Below are 19,971 nucleotides of genomic sequence, written 5' to 3'. Positions count from 1 at the left end.
GCGGGACGGTTATGCCCTGGAGTTCGCCCGCTCTCTGCCGGATTTTTTCCTCGCGTCTCCATGTCAGACTCCTGGGAAGACGCTGGCGTTTCGCCAGACCCTTCAGCGCTTGCTAGATCTCAGGGCAGTAGTTCCAGTGCCCCCCCCCGGAGTGGGGCACGGGCAGGTACTCCATTTACTTTGTGGTGCCCAAGAAGGAGGGGACTTTTCGGCCCATCCTCGATTTGAAAGGGGTCAACAGGGCTCTCAAGGTTCCCTCTTTCCGTATGGAAACGCTGCGGTCGGTCATTCTGGCGGTTCAGCCGGGGGAGTTTCTCACTTCTCTCGATCTGACGGAGGCCTACTTGCATGTTCCTATTCGGGCCTCTCATCAGCGTTTCCTGCGCTTTGCGATCTTGGGTCGGCACTATCAGTTCTGTGCGCTTCCCTTTGGGCTGGCCACGGCTCCCCGGACGTTCACCAAGGTGATGGTGGTCGTCGCGGCAGCCTTGCGGTCGGAGGGCATCCTGGTACACCCCTACCTGGACGACTGGTTAATTCGGGCCAAGTCGTTGCAGGAAAGCTCCCGGGTTACGGCTCGGGTGGTGGAGTTTCTCCGGTCGCTGGGCTGGGTGGTCAACCTTTCCAAGAGTCGGTTGGTTCCGGCTCAGCGTCTGGAGTACCTCGGGGTGCTGTTCGACACCTCCTTGGGGAAGGTCTTCCTCCCAGAGGCCCGGGTGAGCAAATTGCAGTCTCAGATTCGCCTGCTTTTGGCGTCCCGGTGTCCTCGGGCGCGAGATTTCCTCCAGGTCCTGGGGTCGATGGCGGCGTCCCTGGACGTGGTGAGGTGGGTGCGGGCCCACATGCGTCCTCTCCAGTATGCTCTGCTCCGGAGGTGGTCTCCCCAGAGGCACGGGATGGATGTTCCGGTTCCCCTGCGAGGCTTGGCGCGCTGCAGTCTGCGTTGGTGGCTCCGGACCCCTCACCTAGTTCAGGGGGTGGGTCTGGATCTTCCGCAGTGGACGGTGCTCCTTACGGATGCGAGTCTCCTGGGTTGGGGGGCCCAGTGCCTGGGTCACTCAGCTCAGGGAACCTGGTCCACGGAGGAGGCCTCCTGGTCGATCAACGTGTTGGAGACCAGGGCGGTCCGGCTGGCGCTGTTGGCTTTCCACTCCCTTTTGTTGGGCAAGTCGGTCAGAGTCCTGTCGGACAATGCCACGGCGGTGGCTTATGTCAATCGTCAGGGGGGCACCAAGAGCACTCTGGTGGCGCAGGAGGCGGCTCGGCTCATGGTTTGGGCGGAGTCGCATCTTCTGGACCTCTCGGCCTCTCACATTGCCGGGGTAGAAAACGTTCAGGCGGACTTCCTCAGTCGTCACTTCTTGGATCCGGGAGAGTGGTGTCTCGGCGCCGAGGCGTTTCAGTTGCTAGTGCGTGCTTGGGGGCAGCCCCTGATGGATCTGATGGCTACAAGTGGCAACGCCAAAGTCCCCCGCTTCTTCAGTCGTCGCAGGGACGGTCTGGCCGAGGGTCTGGATGCTCTGGTCCAACCGTGGCCAACGGAGGGGCTGTTGTATGTGTTCCCTCCTTGGCCGTTAGTGGGCAGAGTACTGCTTCGCATTGTTCGCCATCCGGGGCTGGTGGTCTTGGTGGCTCCGGATTGGCCTCGTCGTCCGTGGTATGCGGATCTGGTGAGGCATCTGGTGGCGGATCCTCTTCCTCTGCCTCTCGGGTGCGATCTTCTGGCGCAGGGTCCCATTCCCATGTTCGACCCGTCTCCCTTTTGTCTTACGGCTTGGCTCTTGAAAGGGGCCGCCTGAGTAAGAAGGGATATTCCGACAAGGTAATCTCTACACTTTTGGGGTCCCGGAGGCTTTCTACCTCTCGGGCTTATGTACGGGTTTGGCGTCTTTTTGAGGAATGGTGCCGAGCGCGGGGAGTGGTCTCCTTTCGCGCTTCTCTGCCTAACATTCTAGAGTTTTTGCAGGAGGGCCTGGATAGGGGCCTGGCCTGGTCTTCTCTTCGGGTTCATCTGGCGGCCCTGTCGGCTTTTCGGGGGCTGGTGACAGGTCAGCGTTTGTCAGCCATTCCTGATGTGATTCGCTTTCTTAGGGCGGCCAAGTTGATCAGGCCTCCCATAAGGCCCTCGATTCCCTCTTGGGATCTCAATCTGGTTCTCTCTGTTCTAGTGCGCCCTCCTTTCGAGCCGTTGGATGGCTGTTCGTTGAAGGACCTTACGCTGAAGTCGGTCTTTTTGGTGGCCATTACTTCCGCTAGACGGGTGTCTGAGCTACAGGCTTTCTCTTGTAGGGCTCCCTTCCTGGAGTTTTCGAAGGAGCGGGTTGTTTTGCGGCCTGTTCCTTCCTTTCTGCCGAAGGTAGTTTCTCCTTTTCATGTCAATCAATCGGTGGTCCTCCCGGTCTTGGGTAGTCGGGAGGGTTCTTCTGAGCAACGACAGCTGCGCAAGTTGGATGTCAGTCGGGTACTCCATGCTTATGTGCAGCGGACCCGGGATTTTCGGAGCTCCGATCATCTCTTTGTGCTTCTGGCGGGTCCTCGTCGGGGGGCTGGCGCTTCTAAGGCTACTATTGCGCGCTGGATCAAGGAGATGATTGCTTCCGCTTATCTTCTGAGTCAGAAGCCGGTTCCGGAGTTTCTCAAGGCTCATTCCACTAGGGGTCAGGCGGCTTCTTGGGCTGAGTCGTCGCTCGTGCCTCCGGTGGATATTTGTAAGGCTGCGGTTTGGTCCTCCTTGCATTCATTTGTTCGGCATTATCGGGTAGATGTTCAGGCGCGTCGGGACGCGGTGTTCGGTGAGCGTGTTCTGGTATCGGCCCTTCGGGGGTCCCGCCCGTGAGAGGGACTGCTTTGGTACGTCCCAATCGTAAAGTTAACCTCTACTGGTCTGGAGAGTGCTAAAGAAGGAGAAATTAGGTTCTTACCTGCTAATTTACTTTCTTTTAGCTTCTCCAGACCAGTAGAGGTCCCCACCCTGTCTGTTGTTGTTGTTGTTGGGGCTGTTGCGCGGGCAGTTTTTGGTTTTTGCTGCGGGTTCTAGTATTTTTCTAGGGCCGGGGAGAATTGAAGAACAGCGGCTGTGGCTCAGCTGGCTTAGCTGGCGAGCTGTGGGGACCTTCTTCCTTCGGGAATTTCTCCTCTGCATTTTCCAACAGCATTTTTGGGTATGTTATTTGTTACTCCTTTCGGAGTATTGTTTTTTCTCTCTGTTGTTTTCCAGTTCTTGGTTCTGCTTGGCTATTCAGCAGACTGAGGGAAATAGAGAGGAGGGGCTAGGATATACTGTCCCAAAGTTTTGTTTTCAGTCTCCACCTGCTGGTCATGATTAGATATATACCCAATCGTAAAGTTAACCTCTACTGGTCTGGAGAAGCTAAAAGAAAGTAAATTAGCAGGTAAGAACCTAATTTCTCCTTATCCTCGTCCAGAGTAATGATCCTGGCAGCTTGGAAATCCCACATGTGAGAATATTATGCCTGCTTGTCCTCTAGAAAAGCAAAGATACTTAACTGTAGTAGGTGTTCTCTGAGGACAGCAGACTTAGTCTCACAACCCGCCCACTTCCCCTAGTTGGCTTTTTAACTTTATTACTGAACTGATGGTCCTATAAGCTGAAAGACACCAGCACACACGAGGTATGGGCACTTTGTAGAATCTGTACTAGAGAGCTGCACGGGGACGATGGGAATCCCGCGGGTTCCCCCTTCAGACCATGGGGACGCCTCCTAGGGTCGCGGGGATCCCATGGGGATGCCCCCAAGGGTCGCAGGGATCCCGTGGAGATGCCTCCTAAGGTCACGGGGATCCTGCGGGGTTCGATACAACTCGAGCCGCGAGGCTCGTCTTCTTTTTCCTACCTGCCCTGCCGCAGCACACATAGCCGACCGGAGGTCTTCCCCAATGTCAGCGCTGACGTCTGAGGGAGGGCTTAAGCATGGCAGACAGGAAACAGAAGACGAGCCTCGCGGCTTGAGCTCCATTTGGCTGAGAAAGTTGCTAAGGTAATTTGCTTGCAGATGAGGACTGGGAGACAAACGTGGAGCACAAAAGGGGGGAGGGAGTGCAATTTTGGATACAAAGCATGAACTTGGGAAAGAGGAAGTGAGGGAAAGAGATGCTGAGTTGGGGGAGGGAATGCGGTTTTGGACACAGAAGGCATGAACTTGGGAGAGAGGAAGAAAGGGCAAGAGATGCTGAGGTGGGGGAGGGAATACGTTTTTGGACACAGAAGGCAAGAACTTGGGAGAGAGGAAGGGAGGGAAAGAGATGGTTGTGTACACGGGGAATGGAAGAAAGGAGAATTTTTGGTCATAGGGAGGGAGTGAGGTACAGATGAGAGGGAGAAATATTGTGGTGGAAAGGGAACAGTGGGACAGATTTGAAATGGATGCAAGAGGGAGGAATGTTTGACATAGTGGTGAAGGGAATGGAGGGAGATATATGGCATGGTGCTGGAGAGGGGTGATAGAAGAAGAAATGTTGGGCATGGGACTGGTGGGCAGGGGTGAAAGATGAGAAAGGGATAAATGCTGGACCATGGTAGGAGGAACTAATGGACAGCAACAGAAGAATTAACAGAAGATGGGAAAGCGGAAAAAAGAAACTGGGACCAACTTTATGGAAAAATAAGTCTCCAGACAACAAAGGTAAAAAACGGAATTTATTGACTAAAATATGTTAGCTTTAGGAAATGTATATAGCAGATGTCTTTGTATTGTGTTCAAAAGAAAAGGAAATGCAGTACTTGCTGACCCTTGCTGGAAATGAAGTACTTGCTGACCCTTGCTGTGACTGGTGGGGATCCCCAAGCACCGCCAGCAGAGGACCTCCTCTAGAGACGGCCAGAACTCCCCTCCACCAAGCACAGAAGTTGCTGGCAACATCCATGAGCCACTGAGGTGCCAGCATCTGTGACTCAGGGACACTACTGCTGCCTGCTAAGCTTGGCAAAAGGGACCTCCGGCCAACTGCAAAGGAAGTCCTCAGCTGACAGCTTGGGGGTTCTTATCAGCTGAGTATTTATATTTTATATTTCATTAGAGGCTCTGGTAGAAACCCGTTTAGAAAGTATGTATTCTTCCCAATTAATATTTGTAAATGGGTCTCTACCAGAGCCTTTAATTCAGTAGCATAATTAAATGAAATAACTATTTCTGAAGTTTATAGGGACGGGTAGGGACGGAGGGGATTCCTCGCGGGGACAGGTGGAGACGGAGGGATTCCTCACGGGGACGGGTGGGATTTCTGTCCCTGCACAACTCTAATCCGTACTGGGCTATGTTCCCTCTAAGCTGAGCACATGAGCAATTGCTTATACATTTTAGGAGTGTCATTCACAGATTTTACAAGGTCGCCCACAAAGGTACTTGCAAATCTGAAAAATTGTTGGTTTGAGAATTTGTTGCTCACAAGAAAAAATTTTTTTAGAATTTGTTGCTCACATGAGAGAAAATTTGCACGCATCCAGCCAGTCCTTAGAGGGCATATTGGTACTGGAGTTCCTTGGATGTTGTCACCCACATGTGAAAATATATGCCTACTGTTTTCAGAACACCTGGTCCTAGTACTAGTACTGTCCTCAGAACCTCTGCTTCAGGGGTTGTATGAATTTTGCTTCCACAGTATCTCGGGGCATAGGTAGTCCATGGAACAGAAATCTGCTCTGAACCTGGATCTTCTGCATGATTGTCATCGAGCAGGCCTAAAAATAGATTAAATATTTAATTAAGAAGGAATGAAGTTGGGCAAGCATAACAGTTACTAAAGCTAATGTAATGGAATTTTTAGGTACTGTTAGAAGGTTTTATGCATTAATAGTTAACACTAGTTGGTCTTAGATGGTTCTCCTGTCCCTTCTTGTAGATTCACTCTTTCATGCTTTTGTGTGTTTCAAGATGAGGCAGTAACCATTTGGTATGACTCAGCAAAACCATCCCATTTGCAACTGCACACTGACCTTCTTGCTCCCATCATGGAAGTTAAATCGATGAGCACAAACAAGGTGAGACCAGCTCGGCACCTTATCCAGCACCTGCGACTGATCAAGTCTCCAACAGAGCTGGAGCTGATGTTGATGGCAGGAAGGATTTCCTCTCAGGTATTATCTCAGCCTCCTCCATCACAAGCCCCACACCCATTTTTGAATGTATTACTGTATACTATATAGGTTACTGAGAGATGCCTCTCCTTTCTGCTTGGGCTCCTAGAGGTAATATTTCTTATACAGCATTTTCTGTTTCAGGAATAAAATCAAGTTCTGTAACGCCTGGTAAACTGGTATAGTCCTTACGAATGAGTTATAAACTTCACTGCTACCAGCAGGTGTAGACTGAGAACAAACTTGTATATCGGGATAGCTTCCCCTCTTGCAATCCAGTCTTCCTCAGTCTCAATTAGCAGGCGGTAAGACTAATTTGGCTCCCCTCTTAGTACTGTTGGAATTTTGTTTTGGATTCCTAGGTTCCACTTTTTTGCTGGATAGAGCTTGGACAGGTCCTGTTTGGGGATCCGTCCAACCTCAGGAGTGTTAAACTCGGCGGGTCTCATGCTGGGTCCCTCCCCCCAGCTTCCTCCACCTCCCCACATTTTTGTAGAGGTGCCTCAGCCGGCAGCCTGGCTCCCCTGATTGGTCAGGCTTCCAGCTTTGAGAGCCGTGAAGTCTGCTCTGACAAAGTGAAGAAGAAAAAATCCTGAGGTGTGCCGGTCTAAAGGGCTCAATTCACTTTCAAACTGCCGTTTGTATTGTTTTTCTCATCTAACCGGCATTTTTATTACAGCTGGGAAAAATTGCTCATTGTGTTCAGATGCAAGGTACTCACGGCTGGCCTGTGCAAGCGTTGCGCAGGCTGGAGCGGTGGGGGAGTCTCGTCGGCAGCAGTTGCCAATGGCAAGGGCACTCTGCCGCATGTACCTCGCGAAGGATTCCCTTACTGCCAGAGCGACCGGGGGATTCCCTTTTTGTGTTGGTCGGTTCCTCGGCCTCAGCGTCAGGAAAGTCCCAGGCTTTTCAGACATGACAGGCTGCAGGAGCTCTTATTATGGCAGTTTCAGGTCCAACTTCGGCGGGAACCTCCTCCTTCATTTCTGTTACGCCAATGGTACTGGTGTTTGTATATGTCCTGTACACGCCCAGTTCTGATCTTGTGAAGTGCCTCAACCTCATCCTCACGGCACCAGAGCTCGACACCAATAGTACCGGTGAAAAAGAAAACGATACTGGTGTTTTTACTTCAGTTCAAAAAACTTGGACTCAACTCAAAGTTCAAATCATGCTAACTTTGATGCAGTTCCAACATCAACCTCATCCTTATGGGACCAGAACGTGACACAGATGGTACTGAAGAATAAACTAGAGATACCAGTACTCTCTCTTAAGCAAAATATTGATAACTTACTATGGGAAGAACTGTGTGTCTGTGTTTTTCACTGTATCCGTGTCGACCCACAACTGTCTCCGTGTCGACCCACAACTGTCTCCGTGTCCATCTAGTCTGAATCTGTCACGGCACCGAACACAATCTTGAGTCTTCGACACCAATTCTCCTCCACTGGCCTCATTTTATCCAAAATCTTGGCTTGGTTGGAGACCCTGAGCAGGAACCATTTCTTTCTGCATGATGATGTTATTTCTTCAGCTTTAGCTTCAGCTGCTCACAGCATCGGATTCCGCTGCCTTACTCTACTTCTTCAGTCTTAACCAAATTTTTTAGAGCAATATTAAAATTTTTTACTTCTTCCCCTTTTGAGAGAGACTTTCTGTATGGTCTTGAGTCTCCATTCCCCCCCCCTTTTTCAGGGGCTCCTATGAAGCTTATTATCTACAGAGTGCTACCTATTTATGCATTTGATACGCCTCAACTTCTTTATGAATCTCTAGTGACAATATACCATGAAGTCCTCAGGCACTAGTGTCTATACACCTGCTCCTTCTCATTCTAGGTGGTGAAGGCATTATTCAACTCAGTGCTTCAGGCTGTTTACCATCAGTCTTTTCAGCCTTTTTGATGTGTTCCTTCGGAGCATATCCTCTAAACCAGGGGTAGGGAACTCCGGTCCTCGAGAGCCGTATTCCAGTCGGGTTTTCAGGATTTCCCCAATGAATATGCATTGAAAGCAGTGCATGCAAATAGATCTCGTGCATATTCATTGGGGAAATCCTGAAAACCCGACTGGAATACGGCTCTTGAGGACCAGAGTTCCCTACCCCTGCTCTAAACTTTCTTTTCGGTGTTGCTATGGAAGGAGAGGACATTCCTACTGTACATCAAATTAAATTTTTCCACTGTGTCGTTTTCTGCTGCTTGACTCTGCCTTCTCAGTAATTCCATATTACTAATACAAGAAGAATCAATGAACATTGACTTTTTCTGGCTGGTGGAACTAACAAGGATGGAGCGCCTATCAGTTAGTCTTCCCGTCACTACAGCTATTCCCTTGTTTTTGCTGCAATGCAGGATCAACCAGGTGTATTTGTTCTTCACTGCTCTTCCACTGTTCCACTAATGTTGGAAGGTGTATACAGGCTATCCCAATGTTGGAGCATCCCACAGTCTCCTACATCCCTTTATACTTCATGCCGGAGGTTTGGGAGTGGCTGTAGGGGCAGAGGAGGCCACTTAATCCTTTTTAGGATATTTTTTCTTCTCCTGTTTTGATCGCAGCGTTTCCTTCTTTTTACTAGTTTGAGGGGTATTTCTGTATTTTCTCCTTACATTGACTTCTTTTCATTTTTGGGCTTCTTTGCCTTTTGGCCTTGGGACCTTTCGACTTTCCGCCACCCTCCAGCTTTTAACATCTTTTTTTTTTTTTCCATTATATTTTTATTTTCAAATTTCATAAAAAGTGTACAGAATAATAAAATACATTTGATATATGCATAGTATCACTTTTATATCTATCACATTGTATGTCTGAATTTGATTTTCCCCTTCACCCTCCCCCCACCCCTTCACCACTTTAATATAATATTTTCAAATTTTATAAAAATATATAACATAATAAAATACAATTAATACTTATTCATTAACATATTTATATCTAAAACAATATATTCTAGATAAATTTTATTCATTTTCCCTCCCCCCACCCTTCTATTATCCCTTAATCATTTGTTACATTTTGTATCATATATTATAATATATTATATATAAATTGTTTTCATTACCCCCCCTATATGTGTGTCATAAGAAAATCTCTAAAAGAAGAAAGGAAGAAAAAGTATTCTATTATTTAATCATTACAGAATTTTGTCAATGGCCCCCATATTTTTATAAATTTATTATATGTTCCCTTTTGTATTGATATTGATCTTTCCATTTTAAAAACATGGCATATTGTATTCCACCAAAATGTGTAGTTTAGGTTGTTATAGTTTTTCCAATTGTTAGTTATATGTTGAATGGCAACCCCTGTCATAATTAATAAAAGTTTATTATTTTCTGGTGAAATTTGACTTTTTTTTCTCATCATTGTTCCAAATAAAATTGTATCATATGATATTGCAATATGATTTTCCATTAATTTATTAATTTGTGGCCAAATTGAATTCCAAAATATTTTAATATAAGGACAGTAGTATAATAAATGATCTAATGTCCCTGGTTCTAGATTACAGTGCCAGCATCTATTAGACTTAGAACTGTCTAGTTTTTGTAAACGAGTAGGGGTCCAAAAAGCTCTATGTAATAAAAAGAACCATGTTTGTCTCATAGATGCTGACATTGTACATCCCATTCTCCAAGACCAAATCAGTGGCCATTGAGATGCATTAATTTGATGTCCAATCTCAATGCTCCAAATGTCTCTTAGACCATTTTTTGGTTTTTTATTCAAATATCCAGATATTAATTTATACCACAATGCGGCTTGATGTCCCAGGAAGTCTGCTTTAAAGCATAAGAATTTTAAACTATATTGATTGTTTAATGATTTCCATTCAGGGAACCCAACCTGAATGGCCTGCTTCAATTGCAACCATTTAAAACTTTGTGTTTTATTAAGACCAAATCTATGTTGCAATTGTGAAAAATCCAGCAGTTTACCTTCTGAAATAATATCATCTAGAGATCTAATTCCTGCAATAATCCAGTTCTTCCAAAGGATTTGGGCTCCGCCTATTTTGATCTTGGAGTTTATCCATATGGATTGATTAGTTGATTTATATATTGGGATGGGTGTTAATTTATCTATAAATCTCAATGTTTTCCAAGTATCCATTATTATTTTATTTTCTCTGTATATTTTAGGTATATTAATACTTGGAAGATGAACTAAATTTAGGGGAAACATAAGGCGCCATTCCAAATATAACCAATCTGGTGCATTCTCTATAAGTTCTGGGAGGATCCAATACATACCCTGACGTAGAATATAGGCTTGATGGTACCTATAGAAATTTGGAAAATTTACCCCTCCCTCCTTAATTGATTTTTGTAAGGTTACTAAAGCTATTCTAGATGTTTTACCAAGCCAAAGAAATTTTGTTAAAATACTATTAAGTTTTTTATAAAAGGACCCCTGAAAATAAATAGGTATCATACTCATTTGGTAGCAAACCACAGGCAAGATCATCATTTTAATAGTTTGAACTCTCCCCCACCAAGATATATGTAGTGGATTCCATTGTTCACATAACTCCGTTACTTTTTTTAATACATATTTTTCATTTTCTTTTACAGTATCTTCAATTGTTTTTTTAACTTGAATGCCTAGATATTTAAATCCTTCTTCTTTCCATATGAATGGAAAAGTATCAAATAATCCTTTTACACAGTGAACATTCAAGGGTATAATTTCAGATTTATTCCAATTAATTTTATAACCTGAAAATTTGCCAAACTTATCAATTAATTTCAATAAAGAAGATAAGGTAGATTCTGGATTTCTCAAATAAAGCAAAATATCGTCAGCATAAGCCGAAATTTTATATTCCATATCTGAATATAGAATTCCTTGTATCTCCCTCGTTTGTTGTATTGCTAACAGTAAGGGTTCTAATACAATATCAAATAACAAAGGAGATAAAGGACAACCTTGTCTAACTCCCCTCTGCAATTGAAAACCATCCGATATCTTATTATTAATATTTAATCTTGCAATCGGGAAGCTATACAATGTTTTTACCATTTGTATAAATCCAGAACCTATACCAAACCATTCTAAAGCCTGATACATAAAATTCCATTCTACCCTATCAAATGCTTTCTCGGCATCTAATGAAACTGTGAATGCCGGTTCATCCATTTTTTTTGACAAGTTTAGCATGTGAAATAATAATCTAGAGTTATTGGAGGAATGTCTTTTAGCAATGAAACCCGTTTGATGCATATCTATAATATGTGGGAGAGCTTTGGCCAATCTCAAAGCCAAAATTTTCGCCAATAGTTTATTATCAACGTTTATCAAAGATATAGGCCTATAGTTCGAAACCAATGTAGGATCTTTATTTGGCTTAGGCAAAACAATTATTATTGATTCAGCCATAGTACCTTTTATATTACCTTTTATAAGTTGTGTCTGATATAATTTTAATAAATGTGGGGAGAGGATATTTTGAAATGTTTTATAAAATTCTACTGTGTAACCATCACCACCTGGAGCGGATCCAACTCTAAGAGATCTCAATGCTGTTTCTAATTCTTTTAATGATATAGGCTCTTCTAAACTTCGTTTTATATGATCAGGAATCTTAGGTCCATTTATTAGATCTAAAAATTTTTTTCCATCTTTTTGTTTCTCCAAATAAGGTTCAGAAGAATATAGATCCTTATAAAAATTTAAAAATTGTTTTAATATTATATTTGTTTGATTTGTTATTATGCCATTATCATCTTTAATTCCATTAATATTAGTTCTCCTTTTTTTTGCCTTAAGATAATTTGCTAATAATTTTCCCGCCTTATTAGAATTTCCATAATACATTGTTTGCTTGGAAAACAAATCTTTTCTTATTATTTTTGAAGTTAATTCGTTGTATTTACCTTTTACTTTCAAAAGAGCTTGCAAAACTTCATATTCCCATTTGCTTATCAATTTAGCTTCTAATATTTTTATTTCTTTTTCTAATTCTATATGTTGTTTTTTAATTTGTTTCCTAATAAAAGCTGAATATGATATGATATTACCCCTGATAGTTGCTTTAAATGCATCCCATACATTTTCTATAGATGTATCTTCCACTAAATTTATTTGAAAGAATTCATTAATTTGTGTTTTAAGATTTTCCAAAAATTTGTCATCTACAAGCAATGCATTATCAAATCTCCAAAGAGGTCTATTATTTTCTAATTGATCTAATTGTAATTCTATCCATATTCCTGCATGATCCGAAATGATAATAGGATCAATGGAGGCTTTACTCACTTGTTGCACTTTATTTGTTGAAACGAAAATATAATCTATTCTTGAAAATGATTTATGAACCTGTGAACAAAATGAATACTCCTGATCATTAAAATGAAGAATACGCCATATATCTTTCAAATCACATGATCGAACTAAATTATCTAAACCTAAAGATTTAATATTTTTACCTGGTTTTTTATCCAATAATGGATCCATTACAGCATTAAAATCTCCAGCCACCACTAAATTAGAGGCAGCCAGTGGTAATAACATATTTTGTAGCTTTTTGAAAAATTCTGGTTGATTCGAATTAGGGGCATATATATTAAATAACGTCAGGGTATCATTTCCCATACCTATATCAATGTGTATCCATCTTCCATGTGGATCTGTATTTTTTACTTTTATATTGGCCATACATTTTTTGTTTATAAGGATTGCAACCCCTGCTTTTTTACCCACTGCTGGAGCAAAAAAACACTCTTTTATCCATCCACCTGATAATTTTTGTGATTCCTTCATATTAAGATGGGTCTCTTGCAGACAGTAAATATCTGCATTTTGTTTTTTTAAATATGTTAATATTTTTTCCCTTTTAATTACATGATTCAGGCCATTGACATTAATGGAATATATTTTAATAGACATTATATATTTTAATACCTTTCATTATCTTATTCTTCCTCTCCTCTTTCATATTTAATAACCAAAAAATTTTCCTCATGACACACATATTAAACCCTAATGAATCTCCCTTAATTATTCTATTGAATATTCTTCTTATCCCTCCCTTTCCCACCCAATTCATTGGCTGCTTAAGGATGCACATTGGAAATATAATCCTAACATTCTCCCCATTCCAGGCAATCAATATTCAATTGTTTAACAAATTTCCCTTCTATATATCTATATTGATCTTTTATATTCATTTAATCATTTTCCATAACATTTTATTAATGTATCAATTTTTTATTTAACAATGTGTTAATTTGTATTTCCTTAATATTTTGATTTCAATATATAATTATTTTAAACTTGTATGCAGTGTATTATTTAATAATTTTCATATATTCTGTTCTTTCTTTCATATAATTATTATTGTCTTTTCTTTGTATTGTTTTCCTCCATTTCTTCAATATTTCGATATGTTGTATTTCCTAATTTTTCATAGAGTCTTCAAAACCTTTTTAATATATTTTGTTAATATATCATAGGTTCTGGTTTAGATAGAAACTCTTTTAGTTTTTCGGGATCCTCAAAATATAACGACTTGTCTCCAGATGACACTCTCATTTTCGCTGGATAGTATAGTCCATATTTAAATCCTTTTTCTTTGAGTAGTGGTCTCATATCTAGTAGTCTTTTCCTTTTAGATGCTGTGTTTTTGGCGAAATCTGGTAAAAACCATAATCTTGATCCTTTATAGTTTAAGTTTTTATCTTTTTTTGCAGCATTTAGTATCTCTAGTGCTTGCTGATATCTCAACATTTTGAAAATGATTGGTCTTGGTCTGTTTTTATTTTCTGAATTTTTTATTGGGATTCTATGTGCCCTTTCGATTTCGATTGTTTGTTTCAAGTCTAATTGTAGAATTTTTGGAATTAAATTTTCAAGGAAAAGGATAGTATTTTTCCCCTCTAGATTTTCTTGTATTCCAAAGAGTTTGATGTTCTTTCTTCTTCCTCTATTCTCGTAATCCTCCAGTTGATCTTTTAATTTGTTTAATTCCAGGTTGTCGTTTTTACATCTTTTTGATTCACATTCTATAATTTCCATTTTTGATTCTAATTCAGTTGTTCTTTTGTCGTTAACTTCCATTTGTCTATGTATATTTAAAATTTCTTCTTTCATATCAGACATATTAGTAATAGTTTCTTTCAACATTTGTTTGATTTGTTTTAATTCTTCCATGACTTCAGCTTTGCTTAATGTGTCTGATTCTTCAATAGGAAGTGGTATCTTGCTAGGTGTTATTTGTTCTTGTTTCTGTCTTTTTGCAGATGTACCTGTCTCATTTTTGTTTTGTCTAGTACTTGCCATTTTATTGTTCACTTTTCCTTAGTTATTATTATTTCTTGTATTTAAATCTTTTATATTTGATATTTTTAGGTTTTTTTTTTTTTTTTTTTTTTTTTTAATCTCTTTTCTTCCAAGATTTTGTTATATCTTTGAAATAGAAAGTTTTCTTTGTAAGTTCTTTTCTTTTTCCTTTACCTATGTTTTCCTCACTTTCAGTTTTTCAATGTTGTAGGGGAACTTTTTTTTTTTTTTTTCTCTCCTCTTACAAGCCCAATCGCAGCTCTGATTAAGGAGAGCAACCCTTTATTAGAGTTATTTTTCAATTTTGATCAGCTTTAAGCAATTTTCTTCTGTTTTTTCTCAGCGTCTCTCAATTCCTCAATATCTTGCTGTTTCAGTTTTTTAGAGGTCCGTTGAATATTTTTTTTTCCCGTGTCTCCTCTCTCACAAGCCCAATCGCAGCTTTGCAAGAGGAAATTGATATTGAATTCAGTATTTGTTTTTTATAAGTAAGCTGACTTTTATTTGTCTTCAGTGCTAAGGCACACAATTTTTAAGAGAAATGTAAGTCCTTCTCTCTCTCAATTTTTTTTTTTTTTTTTTTTTTTTTAATCCCCTTTTTTGTCAAAGAAAAAAAAAATTGGTCAGAACACAAATTCCTTTTTTCAATCAATACTGATCTTTCATTTGTAATTTGCTGGTTTCAACACTGCATTCAATTTCAATGAAACTGCCAAAATCACAACTGGTTTTCTGTATTCCCGTTTATTGTCAGCACTTATCCCATTTCAACTGCCGCATTCTTTTTCTCAGTTTTCAAATCAGCAAATGATATAATCACACTTTCTTAAAATTTTTATGACCTTCAGTATCATCAGTTTGTTTTTGCTGACATTTCTTTTCCCTTTTTATAACATCTTTTAACATCTTGATTTTTAGGGATCTGGAGTTTTTTCTCCTTCCCACTCAATTGTTTTTCAACACCTTTCAGTTATACAGTACTGTTGTTTTCGCACCAAGGTGCATTATTTTTCCCCTTCCCGAGTCTCAGCTCTCTGGGTTTCAAGGAAGCCTGTTTCTTTGTCCTTCCTTTTGGCTTCCCACATATGCTTGTGCTTTTCAGTCACTTCGCGCAGTTTGTGCTACCAAGTCCTTCTTATGGCCTATCATCTTTTTTCTGTATGACTACTTTTCTTCAGTTTCGGCAGTGACCCTAACAAAGTTTTTCAGTCTTTGGCCTCTCCTCTAATGAGAGCATTTCTTCTTCTGAACTTGCTCTTCTTTGCCTCTGTATCCACCTGTTTCAAATTTGAACATTTTCTACAGGGCACTTGAAGGTTTCTGAGGCCACATGACTTCCATGTCACATAGAACACTAAGATGAGACTCCATCTTCATACTTCTCAGTGGACCCTTGCTCTTTCACAACAATGTCTTTTTATACATCCTCTATTCAGCAGTTGCTTAAATGCTGTATGGTCTCAATACTCTTCGCAGGTCTCTTTTTTTTTTTTTTTTTTTGCACTTTCCTTCTCTTCAAGGAGTGTTGTTGACGATCCATCTCCATATACCTAGGAAGCGCAACTGGACATCCTTCTAAACCAAGGTCTTTAATAATAATAATAACTTTATTTTTTTACTAGCTTTATAGCCCGTTACATTAACGGGTGCTAGAATATATGTGTGTCTGTCTTTATTTCTTTCTCTCTTTGTCTCCTTAGCCGCTTTTTCCTGTCCATTCTCCCTTATTTTTACCTCCCCTGTGTCCACCACCACCCCTTCACTGCTCTTCTTATCCAGCAGCAGCCCTTCTCCTTGTTTTACCTCCCCCCCTGTCCATCAGCACCTCTTCCAGCTCCCCCTGTCCAGCAGTAAGCCTCCCTTCATTTTTCCCCCGTGTCCATCATCACATCTTCCTGCTCACTCTGTGCAGCAGTAGGTCTCCCTTCATTTCCCCCCTGTCCATCAGCACCTCTTCCTGCTCCCCATGTCCAGCAGAAGGCCTCCCTTCATTCTCCCCCCCCCCCCGTGTCCATCAGCACCTCTTCCTGCTCCCCCTGTCCAACAATAGGCCTCCATTCCTTTCCCCCCATCCATCAGCACCTCTTCCTGCTCCCCCTGTCCAGCAGTAGGCCTCCCTTCATTTCCCCCCTGTCCATCAGCACCTCTTCCTGCTCCCCCTGTCCAGCAGTAGGCCTCCCTTCATTTTCCCCCCACTGTCCATCAGCACCTCTTCCTGTTCCCCCTGTCAAGCAATAAGCCTCCCTTCCTTTTCCCCCCCCCTGTCCATCATCACCTCTTCCTGCTCCCTCTGTCCAGCAAAAGGCCTCCCCTCATTTCCCCCCCCCTGTCCATCAGCACCCCTTCCTGCTCCCCCTGTCCACGGGAGTTAGTACAGGGCCGATGTCTGCCATTCTCCCCAGATTCCTTGCGCCCCCCCTTCCCTTCCCACGGACCTTACTACCTACCGGCGATTCAAGCAGCGTGTGCACCAGTCTTCACACGCTGCTTCGGGTCCTTCTACTGCCCTGATTTACTCTGGGACGTCCCTGATGACATCATCAGAGACACGGCAGAGCAAATCAGGGAAGTAGAAGGGCCCGAAGCAGCGTGTGAAGACTGGTGCATACGCTGCTTGAATCGCCAAGGTAGTCGGGTCCGCGGGAAGGGGGGTTAGCGGAAAAGGACTCAGACTGCTGTGGTCTGTCGCGAAGGGTGGCCAGGCTCCATTTCAGCCGCAGGGAAGGCTCACTGCACCAGCTCCTTACATTTCCGCAGCCCGGGCCAGGCCTCCCGCGCTTTCTCAGCGGCCCGGCTGGCTCGGTTGTTTTGTTGTTTTTTTTTTTGTTTACCTGGCCACTCCGCTTCCTGCATTTGCTGCTCTCCGTCAGTGACGTAATAAGCGCGCATGCGCACTTGTCTTGCCACATCCCGACAGAAAAGGGATCAGGGAACACGTGAGGCAAGTGCGCATGCGCGGCTAGTATTTTATTATTTAAGATACCGCCATAGTCTTGCAACTTCTAGGCGGTTCACAATGTAGAAAAGCTGTACAATCAGCGAATTACAGTGTATAAATAGATAAGAGAACATTGAGCGGTCAGTGAATTACAAGATGCAAAATGGTTAGAAGAAAAATAACTTGTTTTCATATTACATTGAAATAGATCTGGCACCAGCGGGAAGCTGGGTACAATTGTGAGGAGGACGTAATAGCAGACAGAGAATATTGGGTTCCTATTATGAGGAATAAAGGAATTCGGGTGAGGTGAGGTAGCTTTGATCATGGGGAGAAAGTCTGGCTAGGATATGAATTTCTTAAACAAGGTGATCTTTAATTCTTTCCGAAAGACACTGTAGATCAATCTAGCGACATCAATGAAGTAGCCTAGCCAAGTTTGCTGTCTACCAGCTTGGAACTTGAATGTTCTGTCTAGGAAGGTTCGATATCTGCAGCCTGTGATTTTCGGGTATGTAAAGAGGTTGCGGTTTCTGGTAGACCTAGTGGAGTAGTAGAATTCGAAGTGAGGTAGAAGGTAGTTGGGGGCCATTCCCCAGATTAGTTTGTAGCAAAAACAGGAGAATTTGAATAGAATTTGTGCCTCAATTGGTAACCAGTGCAACAGTTTGTAAAAGGGACTAACGTTATCACTTTTCTTTAGTCCGAATATTAAGCGGACGGCCGTTTTTGAACTATTTTCAATTTTCTCATGTTTTTTTTAGGTATCCCCAAATAAATAATGTTACAGTAATCCAGGGTGGATAGAATCAATGACTGTTCATATGATCATATGTTTTTTCATTGTACTTTGGTTCGCTCCTTTTGGACTCAAATTTGGAACACCATACAATCTATCACTAACTGCTCGGAAGAGATCTCTATGGACATTATAATCCTTCGCTCTCAACATCCCTGTTTCGCACAATCAAACTGTCCTCCTAAGCTCATCAGTACCATGTTTGTGACTGCGCTCATGCACATTCTGAAAAATTGGAAATCATCTTCGCTACTAGACTATACTTTTTGGTGGAACTCTCTGTGTATGTATCATAGATTTGAATCCTATGCATATGAGAATAAAATTACACTCCAAACCTCCATGAATTTGAAGAGCAAAAAATCACCCTGGTCATTCCTGGATTCCTATGTACGCTCTGCTTCGTAGACACTCCCGTCTTCCCTTCCTTTTCTTCTCTTTTCTTCTTTCTTTCCTTTCTCTTTTAATTTCTATTTCTGTTCTCCCTCTTCTTTTTCTCATATAGTCTTCACAAGCAGTTCCAATACTTGGAGCTTTTCTTACTGCTATGGTCCTCTACAGTTAAATATATATTTGCAGATTCTTTATACACAAAGCTTTATTTTGTTTTTATGTATTTGAAATGCTCCCTGTATTTTTCAAAATACTCAATAAAAATTATTGAACAAAAAAATAAAAATAAAAAGAATCAATGACTGTACCAGTAATCTGAATGATAGAGGGTCGAGGTATTTTTTTATGGTTTTCAGTTTCCAAAGAGTGAAGAAGCATTTTTTTGTCACCGAATTTATGTGATCGGTCAAGGTCAAGTGGGTATCTAAGGTGACTCCTAGTATTCTTATAGTTTTTAGTATTGGGTGGTCGTGACCATTTATATGTATTGTAGTTGTATTGAATTTTTCCTTTGGGCTTGCCAGGAAAATTTTTGTCTTTTCTGAGTTTAGTTTCAATTTAAAATTTGTAGTCCATTGTTCAATTTCGGTCATGATGTAGGAGATGTGTTTTGAGTTGGCAATGGTCACGTTTGTTATTGGAATTAGTATAGAGATGTCATCTGCGTATATATAGTATGTTAGGTTTAACTTTTGTAGTAGGTGACCTAGGGAGGAGATGTATATATTGAACAAGGTGGGAGATAGGGGGGAACCCTGAGGGACTCCCGAAGGGCTTTTCCAAGATTTGGAGTAATTCCCATCATGGACCACTTGATAATATTGTTTGGTTAGGAATCCTTGGAACCAGATCCACACTCTTCCTGATATTCCCATTGCGTCTAGGCACGTAAGCATCATTTCATGGTCCACTAAGTCGAAAGCGCTACTAAAGTCTAATTGTAAGATCAGGGCGCTGGTACCGTGACTGAAGGGGTCGTATAGGTGATTAAGGAGAGAGCCTAGGACTGTCTCGGTGCTGAATCCTTTTCTAAATCCTGATTGGTGGTCGTTTAGGAGATTGAATTTATCTAAGTGGTTTACTAATTCCAGGTTGACCAGCCCTTCCAGCATTTTGGTGAAGAAGGGGGTGCTCGCTATGGGTCTATAGTTGGACGTCAATGTGAGTGAGATCTTCTGATCTTTGGGGATGGGTATGATCAGAATGTGTCCCATATTAGTCCTTCAAGGAGTACACTTTTTCAGATAGCCTTTCTGTGTTCACAATGTTGTCTTTTGCTCTTTTTTTTCAACATTTCTTGAGTTCTGGAAATCAACTACCCTTATACTCCATAAACAAATGGAACCACAGGGTCTCTCCAGTTCTGTCAGGGAGCTCAGAAAATCTGGTTTTGAGCCATTGCTTGCCTCGTTCTCTTGACAATTGTCTGTTTTTCCTGGGGAGCAGAATTCCCTATCAGTAT

At 41.9% G+C, this 19,971-nt stretch overlaps 1 protein-coding gene across 3 annotated transcripts in view; it reads left to right on the top strand.

Annotated features, from left to right (window-relative positions):
- XPNPEP3 (X-prolyl aminopeptidase 3) overlaps positions 1 to 19,971 on the top strand; it is a 133,771-nt gene that overhangs the window by 27,083 nt on the left and 86,717 nt on the right. For all 3 annotated transcript variants that reach the window (XM_033935084.1, XM_033935083.1, XM_033935082.1), the window contains one exon: positions 5,892 to 6,094. In XM_033935084.1, the coding sequence (XP_033790975.1) occupies positions 5,892 to 6,094 (203 nt within the window). The remainder of the gene's footprint in view (positions 1 to 5,891; positions 6,095 to 19,971) is intronic.

This window comes from Geotrypetes seraphini, chromosome 2 (assembly GCF_902459505.1).
Source record: "Geotrypetes seraphini chromosome 2, aGeoSer1.1, whole genome shotgun sequence".
NCBI classification, from domain to species: domain Eukaryota; kingdom Metazoa; phylum Chordata; class Amphibia; order Gymnophiona; family Dermophiidae; genus Geotrypetes; species Geotrypetes seraphini.
The sequence above is the reverse complement of the archived record's forward strand: the minus strand, read 5'-3'. Positions and strand labels throughout refer to the sequence as shown.